Source organism: Sinocyclocheilus anshuiensis, unplaced genomic scaffold (genome assembly GCF_001515605.1).
Source record: "Sinocyclocheilus anshuiensis isolate Anshui unplaced genomic scaffold, SAMN03320099.WGS_v1.1 scaffold1658, whole genome shotgun sequence".
NCBI lineage: Eukaryota > Metazoa > Chordata > Actinopteri > Cypriniformes > Cyprinidae > Sinocyclocheilus > Sinocyclocheilus anshuiensis.
The window spans coordinates 1,022,004-1,037,253 of NW_015547302.1; the positions used below are offsets into that span (position 1 = coordinate 1,022,004).

At 37.8% G+C, this 15,250-nt stretch overlaps 1 protein-coding gene across 1 annotated transcript in view; it reads right to left on the reverse strand.

The window, feature by feature from the left end:
• The window catches only part of cd34 (CD34 molecule), a 23,027-nt gene extending 8,245 nt beyond the window's left edge, over positions 1 to 14,782 (reverse strand). Inside the window, exons 1-3 of the mRNA XM_016503865.1 lie at positions 14,592 to 14,782; positions 1,993 to 2,175; positions 1,757 to 1,908 (exon numbers count right to left, since the gene is read on the reverse strand). Coding sequence (XP_016359351.1) covers positions 1,757 to 1,908; positions 1,993 to 2,175; positions 14,592 to 14,667 — 411 coding nt within the window. The 5' untranslated portion in view covers positions 14,668 to 14,782. The remainder of the gene's footprint in view (positions 1 to 1,756; positions 1,909 to 1,992; positions 2,176 to 14,591) is intronic.
• Between the last annotated feature and the right edge of the window lie 468 nt (positions 14,783 to 15,250).

Consider the following 15,250-nt stretch of genomic DNA (forward strand, 5'->3'; position numbering starts at 1 on the left):
TTCTTAGTTTTTAATTGTTTGAAATAATGACAAAGATATTTTTTTTATATCTTCGCCCACTTTGGCTTAAATGTCTGCCATTCTTTTTAAAATTTTTATAATTTGTTACCTTGTAAGGCTTTGTTTTTAAAATAGGGAAATTAGTTTGACTTGCAAAATAGTAAAACCAACATGACAAAGAATCGTGATTAAATTTTGAGTCGTGATTTTCCTATAAAAAAAAAATTGTGATATGATATTTTTGCCATATCGCCGACCCCAACTTGAAACTTCCAGGCAGGTGTGTTGAGGCAAGTTGGAGCTAAACTCTGCAGGACATCGGCCCTCCAGCCCTGAGTTTGGTGACCCCTGCGCTATATCATACTGTTGTAGCATTTGCAACATTATGATATAGCGCATGGTGTCATGCCAGAATAACCAATGCCTATCATGATGGAAAAAAAAATACTGATCCTATCATCTCACCCACAGTACTTTTACCAGTCTCAGATCTGTTCTTGCCAACAATGGACACTCATCATCTCCCCCCAGTTCTTCTGTCTAACCTCTTTCCTGGGTTCATAACCGCATGGCAGCAGTGAGAGGAAGCCCCTCTTCTCTCCCACTCATTCATCTTTTGTGTGGAGGGATTATTTGTAGCGAATGACAAAACAGGATCTCCCTAATCTGAGCTCACAGGCATCAACAGCTCAAACTGCCCTGCTAAACTTTATCCTCTCAGACACAAAGCTTCCTTCCTTTCTAATGTAAACGGATGCAGATGACAGCAACTGAAAACATCTGAAGTCACTCTGTCCATTGGTTTGGGTCGGCAAAGTAGAGATACTTGTAAAGTCTTGTAGAGATACTGAATAGTGGAGTTTAGATAGTTTCTGATTACTTTTTGGGGTAAATATGGGATGGGTACATTAGCATGATGCTGAAATAGCCTCACTGTAACATATGAACATGTAAATTAAAATATAAATGCAGTAACACAATGTTCCTTTGCAAAGAAATTTATTTTGTAGGTACAGTGGTACATTAATGGTATCAAATGGTAATATTGTGGTACTTTTTTTTTGCATATAAAATTAGGTTTATAGTACTCTCCTTTCAAGAAAGTGCTATGGCAGTACCATGGTACTATGATGGTAATATGTTATATATATTACTTTGAAATATACCATGTTACTAAAATCCATGTAATTTTCTTTCAAAAAGCATATAAAATTAGGTTTATAGTACTCTCCTTTCAAGAAAGTGCTATGGCAGTACCATGGTGCTATGATGGTAATATGTTATATATATTACTTTGAAATATACCATGTTACTAAAATCCATGTAATTTTCTTTCAAAAATACCATTGTACTTCTATGGTACAATGGTACTTTTTTTTAAAGTAAATTACAAAGAGTAACAAGAAGACCATGGTACTAAACCAAGTACTATGAAACCATGTGTTTTGGAGAAGTGCAACGGTAGTGCCATTGTATTCTTGGAAGTAGATTGGATTGGAGTAGTAGTATAAAGGAATGTTATTACCATCTGTACCACCTGATGAAACTTAAACAATGTGAATCCTGAATGTTGGGTTTAGAAAAATGTCAGCTAAATTAGCAATGGCCAAATGAACTGAAAAGCTGTTGACCAAACAACAAAAAACAGCTCTGATAGTTCTTAACTGAAATAGCAAATCTACATTCTTTCTGGACCTTTGATTTTTTTCCCTCCCAGAATTCTAATCCATGACATCAGTGACCCAAAATTACTTACATCTGCAATTCTGGAACCTTGATTTGAGACCGTATTGTTCACCATCTGTATCGTTTCTATCACCTTTACATTAGATTCCTTGGTGTATATTTCTAATTGTCCTGGTCGAGATGTAGTAAGGCTGGCTTCAGCAGCATTGACTAATTGATGTGCTAAAACCAAAGAATCAAGGATTAGTAGTATCACCAACTAAAAACATAAGAAATTAATTTAAGGACAATCTTGAGGGCTCATACCCATGTCAGTAGTGTTAACAGAACTTGGTTGGCTTGGGACAATTGTTCCTTGAACAGCAGTTCCAGAAGTTGATTCTGCTGTTGGACCTGCTGTTGAACCTGTTGATGGATATTGTGTTGATGGAACTGCTGTCGTATTAGCTACCGAATCTGTCTGATTTGCTGGGTCCTGTCCCCAACAACCTATATGGAAACACAGAAAATGTTCAATATGTCAAATAAGACAAGCTTTAGGTTACACTTCCACCTCACCTTGGTGAATTATGTAGCTTCATATTACATAAATAATGAAGAACATGATAAATTTGCCTTTAATGTGCCGTCTCGTTTATTTTGCTTGAAAAATAGCTCAAACTAGTCATTTTTTCCCAGTGTTGTTGTATTTCCTATTGAAACAGGAAATTGGGGAGGGACATATGAAAGGGTCAATAGCTGGTTTTAGAGAGCACATCAGTATATTTAATTCTCACTCACAAACTTGATTTATTTAGTTTTAATTAGATTCTGATTCATTTCCAATGTTCATTTCAGTCATATGTCCATTTTGCTGACATGAAATTCTCACTCTGATTCAAACTGGTAACTTGTCTTTTTGAACCATTCATTAAAAGATCTGACTCAAAAGAGTGTTTGTTTCAGGAATCAGGCTACACTAGTTGTGTTGTATATATTTCTGATTGACTAAAAAGAATCGGCTCATAGGAGTCATTTGTTCATAATGGGACTATACTGGTTGCGGAGCATGTTTTTCATTCACTAAAAATAATTTGTTCATTAGAGTCATTTGTATGTTAATCAGACTACACTGGTTGTGCTGTATGTTTTTGATTTACTCTAGAGAATTTGTTCATAAAAGTAATTTGTTAGTGAATTGGATTGTACTGTTTGCATTTTGTGTTTGTTTTTCTGTGTAGAATGCGATGTTATGTTTTTATCGCATCACATTAAATTCAAAATTCACTTTCTCAATTGAGATAAAATATATTTTCATTTGCCATGGTGCTATAAATTCTGCATATATAGCACTGATGCAGGCAACCTTCTTAATGAAAATATATGATAATTTATTAAATTATAACGAAAATATTAATTAAAAAAAATAATAATTTAAAATGTTTTGCAAAATGGTACAGTTTGGATTTTAGCAAAGATTTTCATGCCACCCATTCATTTTGTATATCATGCAATCAATAAGGGTTTGCAGTATTTGGTCAGAGTGTTAGATCCTCCTTATCCAGAGGCTGCTGCTCAGTGTTTGCTAGCATGTGGGTGGTAGGTGCATCCTGAGGTTAAGAGGTTAAAACCTGACCGTTATTTAATGCCCTTCTGTCTTCACCCTCTACAAAAATGTCCCTTGTTTGCACAGCCACTCTGCATTATTAATAACTTAAGCAGGGGGGTAATGCTCCTGACACCGACTAAGCAAATAAACATCACCCTCGAAAAGTCAAGACCTTTGTCTTTGTTGTACATTACCACACTCTTTAGTAAAGAGTTATGTCTAGAGTCGTGGAATGCAGGAAGCGAGTGGCCGGGTGTAAAGTACAAATTAATTAATTTGCCTGTTTGTTTTAGGTGTTGCATCCTCAACTTAACTACACCATATCCGACAGTCATTGAACTTGAGTGCTTGCTAAAAGTAATATTATAAGAAAAACTAATTAAGTTTTCACTTTTGACTGACACATTCAAGGTTAATTATTACACATAATAGATAGTGATTATTTTCCACACTAAAGTCATGTTAACATGCATATAGTTTTTTTTAAAGGAAACGGGGGACAACTAGACATTAATTCTTGTGATAACGTACGATAAATTCTGTTCACAAATTCTCAATTGAGCTTAAGTATTGAACCTGGAATAGTCTTTTAAGTGGTTTTCAGCAAAGAGTAGACAAAGATTTTTTGGCATTTGGGATTTGAGCAGCTGTGCTCTAAATCTAGAACAAGTTCTGGTGTCATTTAGGACACCACACATTTTGCCATCAGACTTGTCATACAGGCTTTAGAATGCCATCTGGAGCTCATGCTGGGTGGTCTTGTGTTTTCCTAACTAACAATACTAAGATATCTGCCACAGTCTGATCATAAACTGATTCTGCATTTGTCTCAACAGGTGTGACTGTATTAAGGCCATTATATTTTAAGGCAGCGGTGCTGGAACAACAAACCTCGATGAATTTTATTTAGTTCAAACACCAATAAATGACAATCTGTGTTTGGTCAAGCTCAAATCTCCTAGTGATAGCTCATTTGTGTTTGTGAATCTTAGCATTTTGTGATTTTATGGGTGCATGGCCACCATGATAGGCCTCACCCGCACTCACAGCTTGAAGCACCCCTCCCTCATTACAGAAACACCCTGAATATCTTGTAAGCACATCTATCGGGCTTGATACTGTGCATGGCTAGCCATATATTTTAATTGGCTAAACTGGGCATGCATCCTACAGCTCCTAAAAATGTTAATAAAACTAAGCGCTGACTTACACAAGCCAAAACCTGACATGTTTATTGATATAATAATTGTTAGGAAGAATGTACCCTCTTCTTCTAACATCACATAAACAAGACCTGTGTACATGAACGCCCTTGTATACTTCTGTATTTGTGTGTTTCTACAAATGAGAAGCGGCACATTCTTTTTTTAATGTGAACGATGACGAACGTCTTTAATTGTGTACAAAACAAAATTCCCCTAGCGATGTCCTGTTTTGCATACTTTCTGTCCCAAGTATTATAAGAAATTAGAATTAGTGCATCGTAGTTATTTTTTTATTTTTGAAGGTAAATTAGCTAGATGTTAATTGCTAAAATACAAATGCAAAATAACCAAAAGGTGTGTTTCTTGGTATCTTACACTACAGGGAATCCATCATCTATCCATATAGCAGTGAACACTGATATTTGTGGTGAATTAAGTCACCCTAGACAATTTGGGAGTAAGTCTTCTTGACTAACCAATGAATTTCCATGTAAATGTTGTCCCTCATTGCCAGACCTCTGATTAAACCTTGTGAACACATTTTTGTTTCCAGGCGGACTGATAAAAACCTTGTGTTGTGTGAATCTGAGTTTGCCAAATCGAAAAAGTACTTTCCAGTTTTTATGTGGGCAGTCGGGAAGTGTGCTCTCTGAGTGTATGCATACATTTTATGCTTAAATTTGTTCTTGCATAAAATACATACATTTTATCCATAAATGTTATGTAGATTTTATGCATAAAGTTTCTGCATACACTCATAATATGCATTTATTTATGCATAAAATCTATTAACTAGTCACATAAAACTGCATAAATTGTTTTTAAACATCTTGATATTATTTTGTACAGTTTTAAAGTTACAAAAAGCGTTATGAAATGCCTGTTGCACTCACATCTGTCTTGATGTCTCACTTCAAAGCTACTAAACTAACTTTGGTCTTCAGTCATGCCACTGTATAGCTACATTCATCACGCATATACTTGCACACACCCTCAAATATGCACAGTCTAAAGCATTACTTACTTACTTATTAATGGGGATTTATTAATGCAGTCACCATGGCAGTATGATACAGATTAGAAATTGGAGACTAGTTTTATGAAGTAGGTCAGTTGTCTTAGTCCAAACAAGCATAAAACTCAACCCATCAAATTTTCATCCCAAATGAAATGACCATATTGACATATCTAATATTTCACAATTTGTGTTGCAGTGAAATCTGGTCATCAAACTGACATCTGGATGCTCCGACAGCAAACACAAACAAAGTTCTGGAAGAGTGATAGTACGTGACTCCACCTAACTGCTTTGGTGCATGTTTTTCATTCACCAATAGAACAGAAATATGACCAGAATCATTGTTTTCCTAAGGAAAGTGACACAACAGGGACCAAATGTGCTCTCCAGATTTCTGAATCACTCTAATCCATTCCATGGTGTTCTGGCACATCTGGGCTGATGTAATGCGACAATCTCAGGCAAAGACTCTCAAAATCCCCCATGCTCTCAGCTGTGCCTAAATGGATGTATGGCAGTAAGCTTAGCCAGACACGTTCTGACAGCTCTGATATAAACCTGAGAGCTAAAGCCTCCTCCTCCTTCCAGAATCCCTGGAAACATGAGAAATGCACATAAAATGCTTAAGGTTATTTTAAAGTAAGTACCTCATTAAATGGATAGTTCACCCATGAAATTAAAATTCTGTCATTTACTTTTATCAATTATGCAGATGATAGAATTTTCATTTTTGGGTCAACTGTTCCTTTAAGACTTGGTTGTAGGTTTCAGACTTTTTTTTTCTTTATGTAATTGTGCGGAGCTAGAAAGATGGCAGAAGAACTCCAGATAACCCTTTTTAATTGGACTTTAAAGCATTTTAGGTCATTTTTTGATCATTGTCTCAAAATGTCACATGGGCCTACACTACTCATAAGACTAAAAATGATGTCACTGTAATTTTCCCAGACACATTTATTTCTGGGAATCTAAAGGCATGTCTGCTTTCATTCTGACTCTGGAGGATTTCTGGATGGTATCCTCAACTCAATCCCCAGTAGGAATGCAGCGATAAGCGATCTGCCTTTCACGGCTCATAAGGGAGTGTTTTTAATCTCTACCCCCATTAATGCTTAAATCACAAGCTTGTTGAACTCTGGGACAATCTCTGTCTTCCTAACAGAGCTGTCCTCTTGTTCTTCTGTCCTCACACAGATCTGTGTTGTGATTATCTAGCGGGACAGAAGGCCATCTCAAGAGCTCCTATCTCTGACCTATCTCTGGGTCTGCTTGAAACAGGAGAAACCTAAATAAACACCTTAGTGAAAGAGGAAGGAGTGTGATGATGGATATAGGCAACTCAAAAGGGTCAGTAATCACTCTAATAATCACTAATGTGTTGTGTAGCAGGGTGGAGTCCATCTCTCTCCATCTCCAGATGCACAGATGTCAAGGGAAGCACTCTCCTCCCAGTGTATTTTGTGCTTATCATCAGGCTTTGACATCTGCAGCCAGTTTGGCTCATTGCTTCTCTACCCTACTTGATGACAGTCAGCTGCAGCCCAGTCCCCTCTCTTAAGCAGGTCTGAGCTCTATATGTTCACTTACATCGTTCTGCCATCCATCCATCCATCCATCCATCCATCCATCCATCCATCCATCCGTTGGGAGGGGAGTTTTAAGTTATAAAAATTTCAAAGATGACTTGGCTTTTCTCATTTCACATTTCACTTTTTTTAGTAGTATTTGTTGTCTTTTTCATTGGTTTATTTAAAAAATCCTCCAGCGGAAGCCCCTCTGATTCACTGTTGGTGCAATCACAAAATGTTATTTCTCAAAAGGTCAAAGAACTTTAAGGGCACTTTTAACTGACGCACTACAAATCCAGTGGTCAATCTATCCACCCCAACTATGGGAGCACTGTTTCCATTTGTGAGCATACTGATCCTGAGAGTTTACTTAGCAATGAGCCCACAGCCCAGTTGTTTTCTGACAAAACAAAAACGGGGTGAAGGAATTAATCAAATTAGTGTCAGGCGTGGAATGTTCCCCAAGCCAGACAGGATGTAGGTATATCAGATAGAAACTATAGACAGTGTGCTAACCATTCACACAGTACTCCCATTCCTGAGCCCTTTGGACTCAATTCGAGACGTATATGTAATACACAGACCACCTACTGGATACTATTCTGTTCCAATGTTTCTCAGCGGAGTGTACAGTCAAAGAAACAACATCAACAACAAAAAACTTAATTGTAAATGTTTTGCTGATGTGAGACTTTAATTTTGAAAGACATGCGCGTGAAAGCTGTTGACACTTCTGTCAGATGCAGTTTAAGGAAAGAGTGCCTGAGAAAAACACGCTGTCTCGATTCAGTATCTGTGGTCAGATGAGATGTTGTCAGGTTTAGTGTCAGTGTCATTATTCTGTTGTTATTTTCATTACTTGTTACAAAATAAAAAGTCTCTAACCTCAGAAAAACTAACTATCCTGCCCTGTCAGACATTATACTGTGCTCATTGCGTGCTGTAAAAAACTACGAGCATGCAACGTGTGAAATAAAAGTAAAGTACCAATAAATCACATCACTGGTTCTTTGTGTGTTAGCTGGGAAGGATTTCCATGAAGGTATGATATTCATTCTATTCAGGAGCAGTTTCCATGTTTCATTAACAGTCTATGTTAGTATTTTGTATACACCATGGTAACTGTTGTTTCCATAACCCAAAAAATACCATGTTATTTTCACTTTGTGTTATTTTGTATATGTTTAAATGACTGTGGTGGCTCATACCAACTTAATTGTATGAACAAAAACTAGTTTGGGACTGCTATTTAATAGCCTTTCCTTATAGGCTGTTTATTCATCATTATTAGTCATATTCTTACAATTCATAAGTATTTGAAGTAAAGGGGGACGGTACTTGTGTGTCAACAATTTTTGTGAAATAACTTTGCTTTGTTATTTTTTTTAAACATAAAAAAAATAACAAAGCAAATTTATTTCACAAAATTGTATGTATGTATGTATGTGTGTGTGTGGGTTTGTTTATATATATATATATATCTCTATCTATCCTAAAAAAGTGGGTCATGAAAATGAGGGTCTCATGGCCAAACCAGTTGAGAACCACTGTTCTATACTATTGGTTAACAATTGTTGCAGATTTTTGTGTTTTTAATACTTTAAACCTTGTTTTTTTTATAGAGCACCCCCTACTGTCCAAAACAGGCGTCTTCTTGTCACCTCCCTCTAACTGTCAGCTGCCGCCTCCTTTTGCATCTTACTGTCAGCACCACAAGCATTGCGTGGCTGCAGATGCCCATGGACTATTTCCAAGCTCTTGTTCTTTGACATCATCATGCAGATTGATTCAGACAATGTAACTGAATATCTACATGTTTGATCCGCTGCCATGCTCAGCTTATACAATGCTTGGAGAAAAGGCCACAACAGAAAGACGAGTGTGGGGGTGTTGGTGCGACTATCTTTTTTCTTTCTGCCTTTTTTTAAACTTCTCATCACACAAAAGAAAAACTGGGGTTGGGTTTTGCCCCCTCTCTCACTTTCTGGCTAACCGTAACAAATCCCCTGGGCTCTGTAATGTGGTGGTTAAGGAAGAAAGACTGCCATGAGAAAGCCTCATACTTTTGATGGCAAGCAAAGGCTACACTCTTATGTTTTCAATTAGGGAACATTAGGTAGAATTGCCCCAGTGTTGCCCCAGTGCTTGCTGAACATTAATTACCCCGGCAATTATCCCACAGGTTAAAGAGGCTTAGCCAAACCACATTAAATCTGTTTATTCCTCAGGCAAAATGGCAAAAACCGCCATAGAAGTGCAAACTTCTCCATAAAGTTACATGCATGTAATGAGTATTACTAAAACACAACAATAATATAACTCAATCTTTGAATGTAATAAGCAATTAATGAAAAGGCTCTGTCCATAAATAGGGTACAGTTTTCTAATAATATGTATTTCATTTGATAGTAAATAATATACATTTTAATATAACATAATATTTTATATGTATGTAATAACATTAACATTACTTACTGATTTATATTTGATTTATTGATATATTTATATATTTGTTGGACCATTTATTAAGATTTTTTTTTACCTTAATCATGGAAAATACACAAATATATGACTACATAAAGCATGTTACATAAGTTTCTTATCAAAGTGAACACATTTAAACTTGAAGGTTACAATTAAAGTTTCTGAGGATATGAAACTTTGCCATCACTTTCCAAGTTGCTATTTGACTAATATGATGATCCAACTGGCAGACTGGGCCAAACTGGTGTCTTAGAGTTTTGTTTGGACTCAGGTTTTTGGATAGTCGTATTACCAGAGCACAGTGTCAGAGTGAGAGCGGTTGGAAGCTGCATGCCAGCTGTGAGAGACACAATAACAGCAAAACTGCATTGGAGTGCCAGGGGAACTACAGAATAACAGACTCACAAGAGCGACAACAACAAACCATGATATGTATCCAGATTGTCTTGTTGTTCTCATTTAAGATGATGTACTAATTAAACATGACTGTTAGTTGTTATTTCACATTGGTTCATAATATGCTACGTAATAGTTGTTTTGTGCCATTTTCTTAATTATAAGTGACGTGATAGACATAAATGTCTAAACATGTAGCTTGCCATAATTACTGTTTGCTCTGATGATCTTTTCAAGTCAGATGATCTTTATACAATGCAGATTGTGTAAAAGCAGCTTTACAGTGAAAAAACGTGTGCTGATAATGCAAGAGGACAATAGAAAAAAAGTCAGTTTATCAGTTAAAGTCAGTTCTGATTCAGTGATGTCATCGTCCAGCTCAGTTCAGTTCTCTTACAATAAGTGTCTGTGCAGTCAAGTCAACAATGTTGCCAGAAATTGTGTCCCTAACTAATCAAGCCATAATCAGAGAATGAACTGCTTATTTCTGCACCCTTTCAGTTTCAATCAATATGCATCACCGAAAAGCCCGAGACCGAGCACACCCAAATTGGAGTGATTTAAGATATCCTACAGCATTTGTGTATAGGCTCCACACCCCTGGGTACATGACTTAAAGGGGTGGTTGATTGCAATTTCACTTTTTTAATGTTAGTTAGTGTGTAATGTTGCTGTTTGATCATAAACAATATCTGCAAAGTTACGAAGCTGAAAGTTCAATGCATACGGAGATATCGTCTTTTAAAATTCTGGCAGTTTAATGCCTACAAAAACGACTGGTAAGGGACTACAACGAGTTACTTCCCGGGTCCGTTACGTCAAGAACCCAGAATTTTACATAAACCCCGCCTCCGGGAACACGCAGCAAAGGGGGCGAGGCCATGCTGCGCTGCTTTAGAGAAGAGGAAGAGAAAACTAGAGGTGCATGTAAAAATCTGTTCATATATGAATCACGATTCTGTCTTCTAACGGATTAACTAACGGACTAACGGACTTCTAATGGATTCACAGGTTTCAAAATCATTGTTCTAAAGCAGCGGTTCTTAATCCTGTTCCTCGCGTTCCCCTGCTCTGCACACGCTCTGCTCTCACATGCTCTCTCTCACCTGATTCAGATCATCAGCTCCATCCATGAACTGTTTCAATTATACACTTTGTGTATAGACAGACATATTTTTCACAGCTACGAGAAGTGTTAAACATGGCACGAACGCACATGCAGTTGCCGTGGTAGTGAGCAATACTTGCTGGCAAACACTTCTTACTGTTACAAAAATGCTACAACGCAATCATGTACTCTGCTGTATTGAAGCTTGAATCAGGATAAAACTGTATATTAGAAGCTAACATAAGCGGTTGCATTTACAAATAACAGAGTACCTAAAAGTATGAGTCAACAACAAACAAACAAAGAAACATACCATTCTGAAACGTCCTGTAAGAGCCGTGCTTGCACAGTTTCTGCGTGATCCTCTTCACTAATATTCTCTGCGTCTCATTCGGGCTCAAATTGATAAGCAATATTGATGACGCCATTGTTTACATTCCAACTGGAGAACATGCCACTGCCTGAGGTGAGGGGCGTGACGTTTCTGAACGCGCACTAGGTGGTTTAGCCAATCACAACACACTGGGCCAGCTAATCAATCAGAGCCCATCGCCTATTTCTGAGGGAGGGGCTTCATAAAAGCAGGAAATGATCAGCCCGTTCAGAGGAGAAGGGACAGAGCGGTGTGGAATAAAGGTAAATTATGTGAAAAATAATGCGTTTTTTAACAAACGAAGCATTAGCACATGTTAGACTGCACCCCATAAACACAATCAAGCCTAGAAAAAACCCAGTCAACCACCCCATTAACCTCACCGGAGTGGTCTGGGACTGCAGGAATGCCAGGCAATAGCTAAAGGCCATGAGAAAATGGCAGCTGCTTGTTTTTATTGGCCAAAGTGTGCATCGTCAGCCAAGGAGAATGTTCCAAAACAAAGGTACACAGATATGAGGTCCACAAGCTTATCATTTCTCTCCTTGCTCCATCTTGTTTTTATCATGCATGATGCACTGGCATGCATGCATTTCCTCTTCCTGTGTACCTTTACTGTGTCTTTGTGTAGCTAAACCAATGAAAATACGCATCTGCTGTCCACTAAATAGCTTTGCGTGTTCTGGCCGATACGATAAAAATACTTTACGTGTTTGATAATAATACCTTTAAACATCATCTGTGTTGTGCAGTTCAGGAATTCCCATGTGTTGGTTCAGATCAGGGTGGATGAATTGGCTTCTGTTGGTACAGTTGATCTAGGCCTTGGATTTTATCCAGATATCTAACTGTAATACACCACAGTAGCGGTTTAGGACGCAAGGTCTGCCAGGGAGCTAAAGACGTGTGAAGGTGTTTTCTCACTCTCTGTTGAGCTCAAATCTCAGCCAGATTCAATAATATTCTATGATGCTTGGGAAGCACCAACCGTCAACCTGGCACCTGTCCACTGAAATGCCACATTGCTACTAGGGTGTATAATGGGTGAACTCACAACTTGGGAAAAAGTGGTAACTGAAATTCAGGGTGGCTAACGTAACTGGGGAGAATGTGAGCTCAGCTAAACGCGTTTGCCAACAGGCTGACATAGCGAATCATTTTTCCTTGCCCTTTCTATCCATCGGTTGAGGAAGGTTACACCTCTAAAAGAGCAATAATTGTGTTGGGAGGTCACTGTCTCATTTAAACCGTGGGTGGCCAGTTGGAATGCAGTACTTCTATCTTTCCTAGTCTTTCCTTGGAGTCCTCATTCAGATACCATGTAATTTGACCCTTTTTAGCCACTTAGCTTTGGTTAATTTAATTCTGCAGCAACTGTAGCGTGTGGTTGCCTGTCCACATGGCTGAAACCACTGATCCGATTATCATAATTTGAAGGTTTTTCATGTCATGTTTCATGTTATTTAAAACATATAAACAACAATTTTAGCTTCAAGTGAAGTCATGGAATCCTGTGAGATGAGCTGAATATGGTGCCAAAGTGATGTTGAAATAAATTATTTTTGGTGCTGACGTTTCAGTCACTAGAATGATGTTTTTTTTATTTTTATCAAATTTGGTTAAACTTGCACCAAAGAATTTGCAGTCAATTAACACTGTCCTAGAGGCAGTAGACATTAATTTTATGTTCTAAAACTTAACTTGTTGTCTGAAAAATATTGCTATGCTCTGACCGTCCATTGGTGCAGTCTCACAGGAGTGCCAATTGCACTAAAGTGCCAAGCATTTAACAGACTGGTGGGAATGGAAACGTATAGTGCTTTGCGGTCTCTAAGTGGGGATGGGAAGAGGCTTCATTTTAACAATGTCTTTTTGCAACCTCCGAAGTCTTAACAGCAGCATGGCTGTTACAGCCTAATGAATTCAGCTGGTTTACAGTTTCACATTACTCTTATTATAATCTCTGAGCAGAACATTTGAGGATAACTATAGGAATGTATGGCACATTAACTTAAGATTTCACATTACACTCTAGCTTTGACTAGCTATGCAAGTTTCTGTTCACTAACGAGGAGGTGGGGGCTGCCTAATTAAATTTTAAATTTAGCTTGAAAACTGATTATGTGCTGTTTGAGGATTTGTTTGGTATGGAAGTCTCTCTTTTTTTTGTAGTTAAGATAACTTTTTCTTATAGAAAATCATTGTTTTTTTTATAATGTTTTGTTTTTTTCAATTTTAACAGCACTAGTTTCCTGGTAAATGTTTGTTCGGTTCAACACCATACTCTTGAGAAGCTGCTCCGTGTTCAAACCTTCCCACACTTAAACCTACTTAACAGTGTTACTCTCACCTCTTGGGAAAAGGGAATAGGACGTATAGCTCAGCCCTGCCCACAAGGGCGTCACTTACAAACCAGCTTTTTTTTACTCCTTTTTGAAATAACGGACATGCGGTAACCTCCCTGGAAGGAGAGTGCCTTTTACGCACAACTGTCTTCAGCCCTGTGGCTGATCATGTAAACATCCATCTACTTTCAAGAGAACATGAACCAAACACTGTGGTCCACTTCTCAGCCTACAACAAATCCACACGTACGCCTGCTTTTCAAAAGGACAATTTCACCACAAGCAGTCACAGAAAACAGGATGAAGATGCTTAATAGACTCCTCAGACAGTTTCCAGGCTTTTCCAACCTCTTCAGTCCCCAAACACACAAATATACACCCATGTTTCAGCCAGCTCCACCCAGACGGAGAGCAGGATATAGCCCGCAATTACGATCAACGGCATGTTTCCACTCCAAGCCAGAGCCCTTTGTTTGAGTTTTCCCGCTAACCTTTTAACTCCGTCTCCTCTGAGTAAACACTACAAACTGCTGGCTGTCACATCAATCAAGGTGAGACTGTTTTAGAGTAAAATTGAATAAAGCCACTTAAACCCTATATACTAGCATTCAAAAAGAGTGATGCTTTTACACAACTTAAAATAAAATGTATCCACTTACTGAATGATTTCCTTAAAAATTATGAGGAAAAAAGATAAATCCATAGATTCCATACAATAAAAAAGCTTGAAAATGGATGATACAGATTATCAACTAAGAACATAAAAAGAGTGTGCACAAAACTTAAAGTAGAGTTTACAAACGACTTCATATAAACTTACTGTGAAGCAAAAGAAAGCCGAACATTAAAGCCAGACCCATCGTTTTCCAGAGCTCGTTCATTCTTTGTACAGCCATTCTCGTCTCTTTGAGCACGCTGAGGTGTGTGAGAGTGTGTGTGCAGGCGCTGGGGCAAGGCTGAGAGAGTTTAGGGGTTTCCTGTGCCTGAGACAGAAATGAGCGGTCAGAGGATAAAGCATGGCTTGTGCTCCAGGGGTTTTATATGGCCCCTCTCCACTCCCCCCACATCTCTCTCTCTCTCTCTCTCTCTCTCTCTCTCTCTCTCTCCGTCGCCCTTATCTTCTTGCAGGGAAGGCCACCTCCTTCATGTTGTGTATGTTTTATAGTATAAGAGATAAATGTGGCTGTGTATTTATTTGACATTTTATATAGGTTTTTTTTTTTGTTGAAAAAATCTTCAGAAATGTTGTCGTTGCACTGGTAGTTTTCTGAATATATTTGTACGTCACATGATCCTTCAGAAATCATTCTATTATGCTGATTTGTTGCTCAATTATTATTATTAGCACTAAATTAATAATGGTTCGTATTATTGATGTGTTCTTAACAGGTTTTGCTGCTTAATGTTTGCTGCTTAATGTTGCTGCTTGACAGTTTTTGCTGCTTAATTTTTTTTTGTGGAAACTGTGATGGATTATAT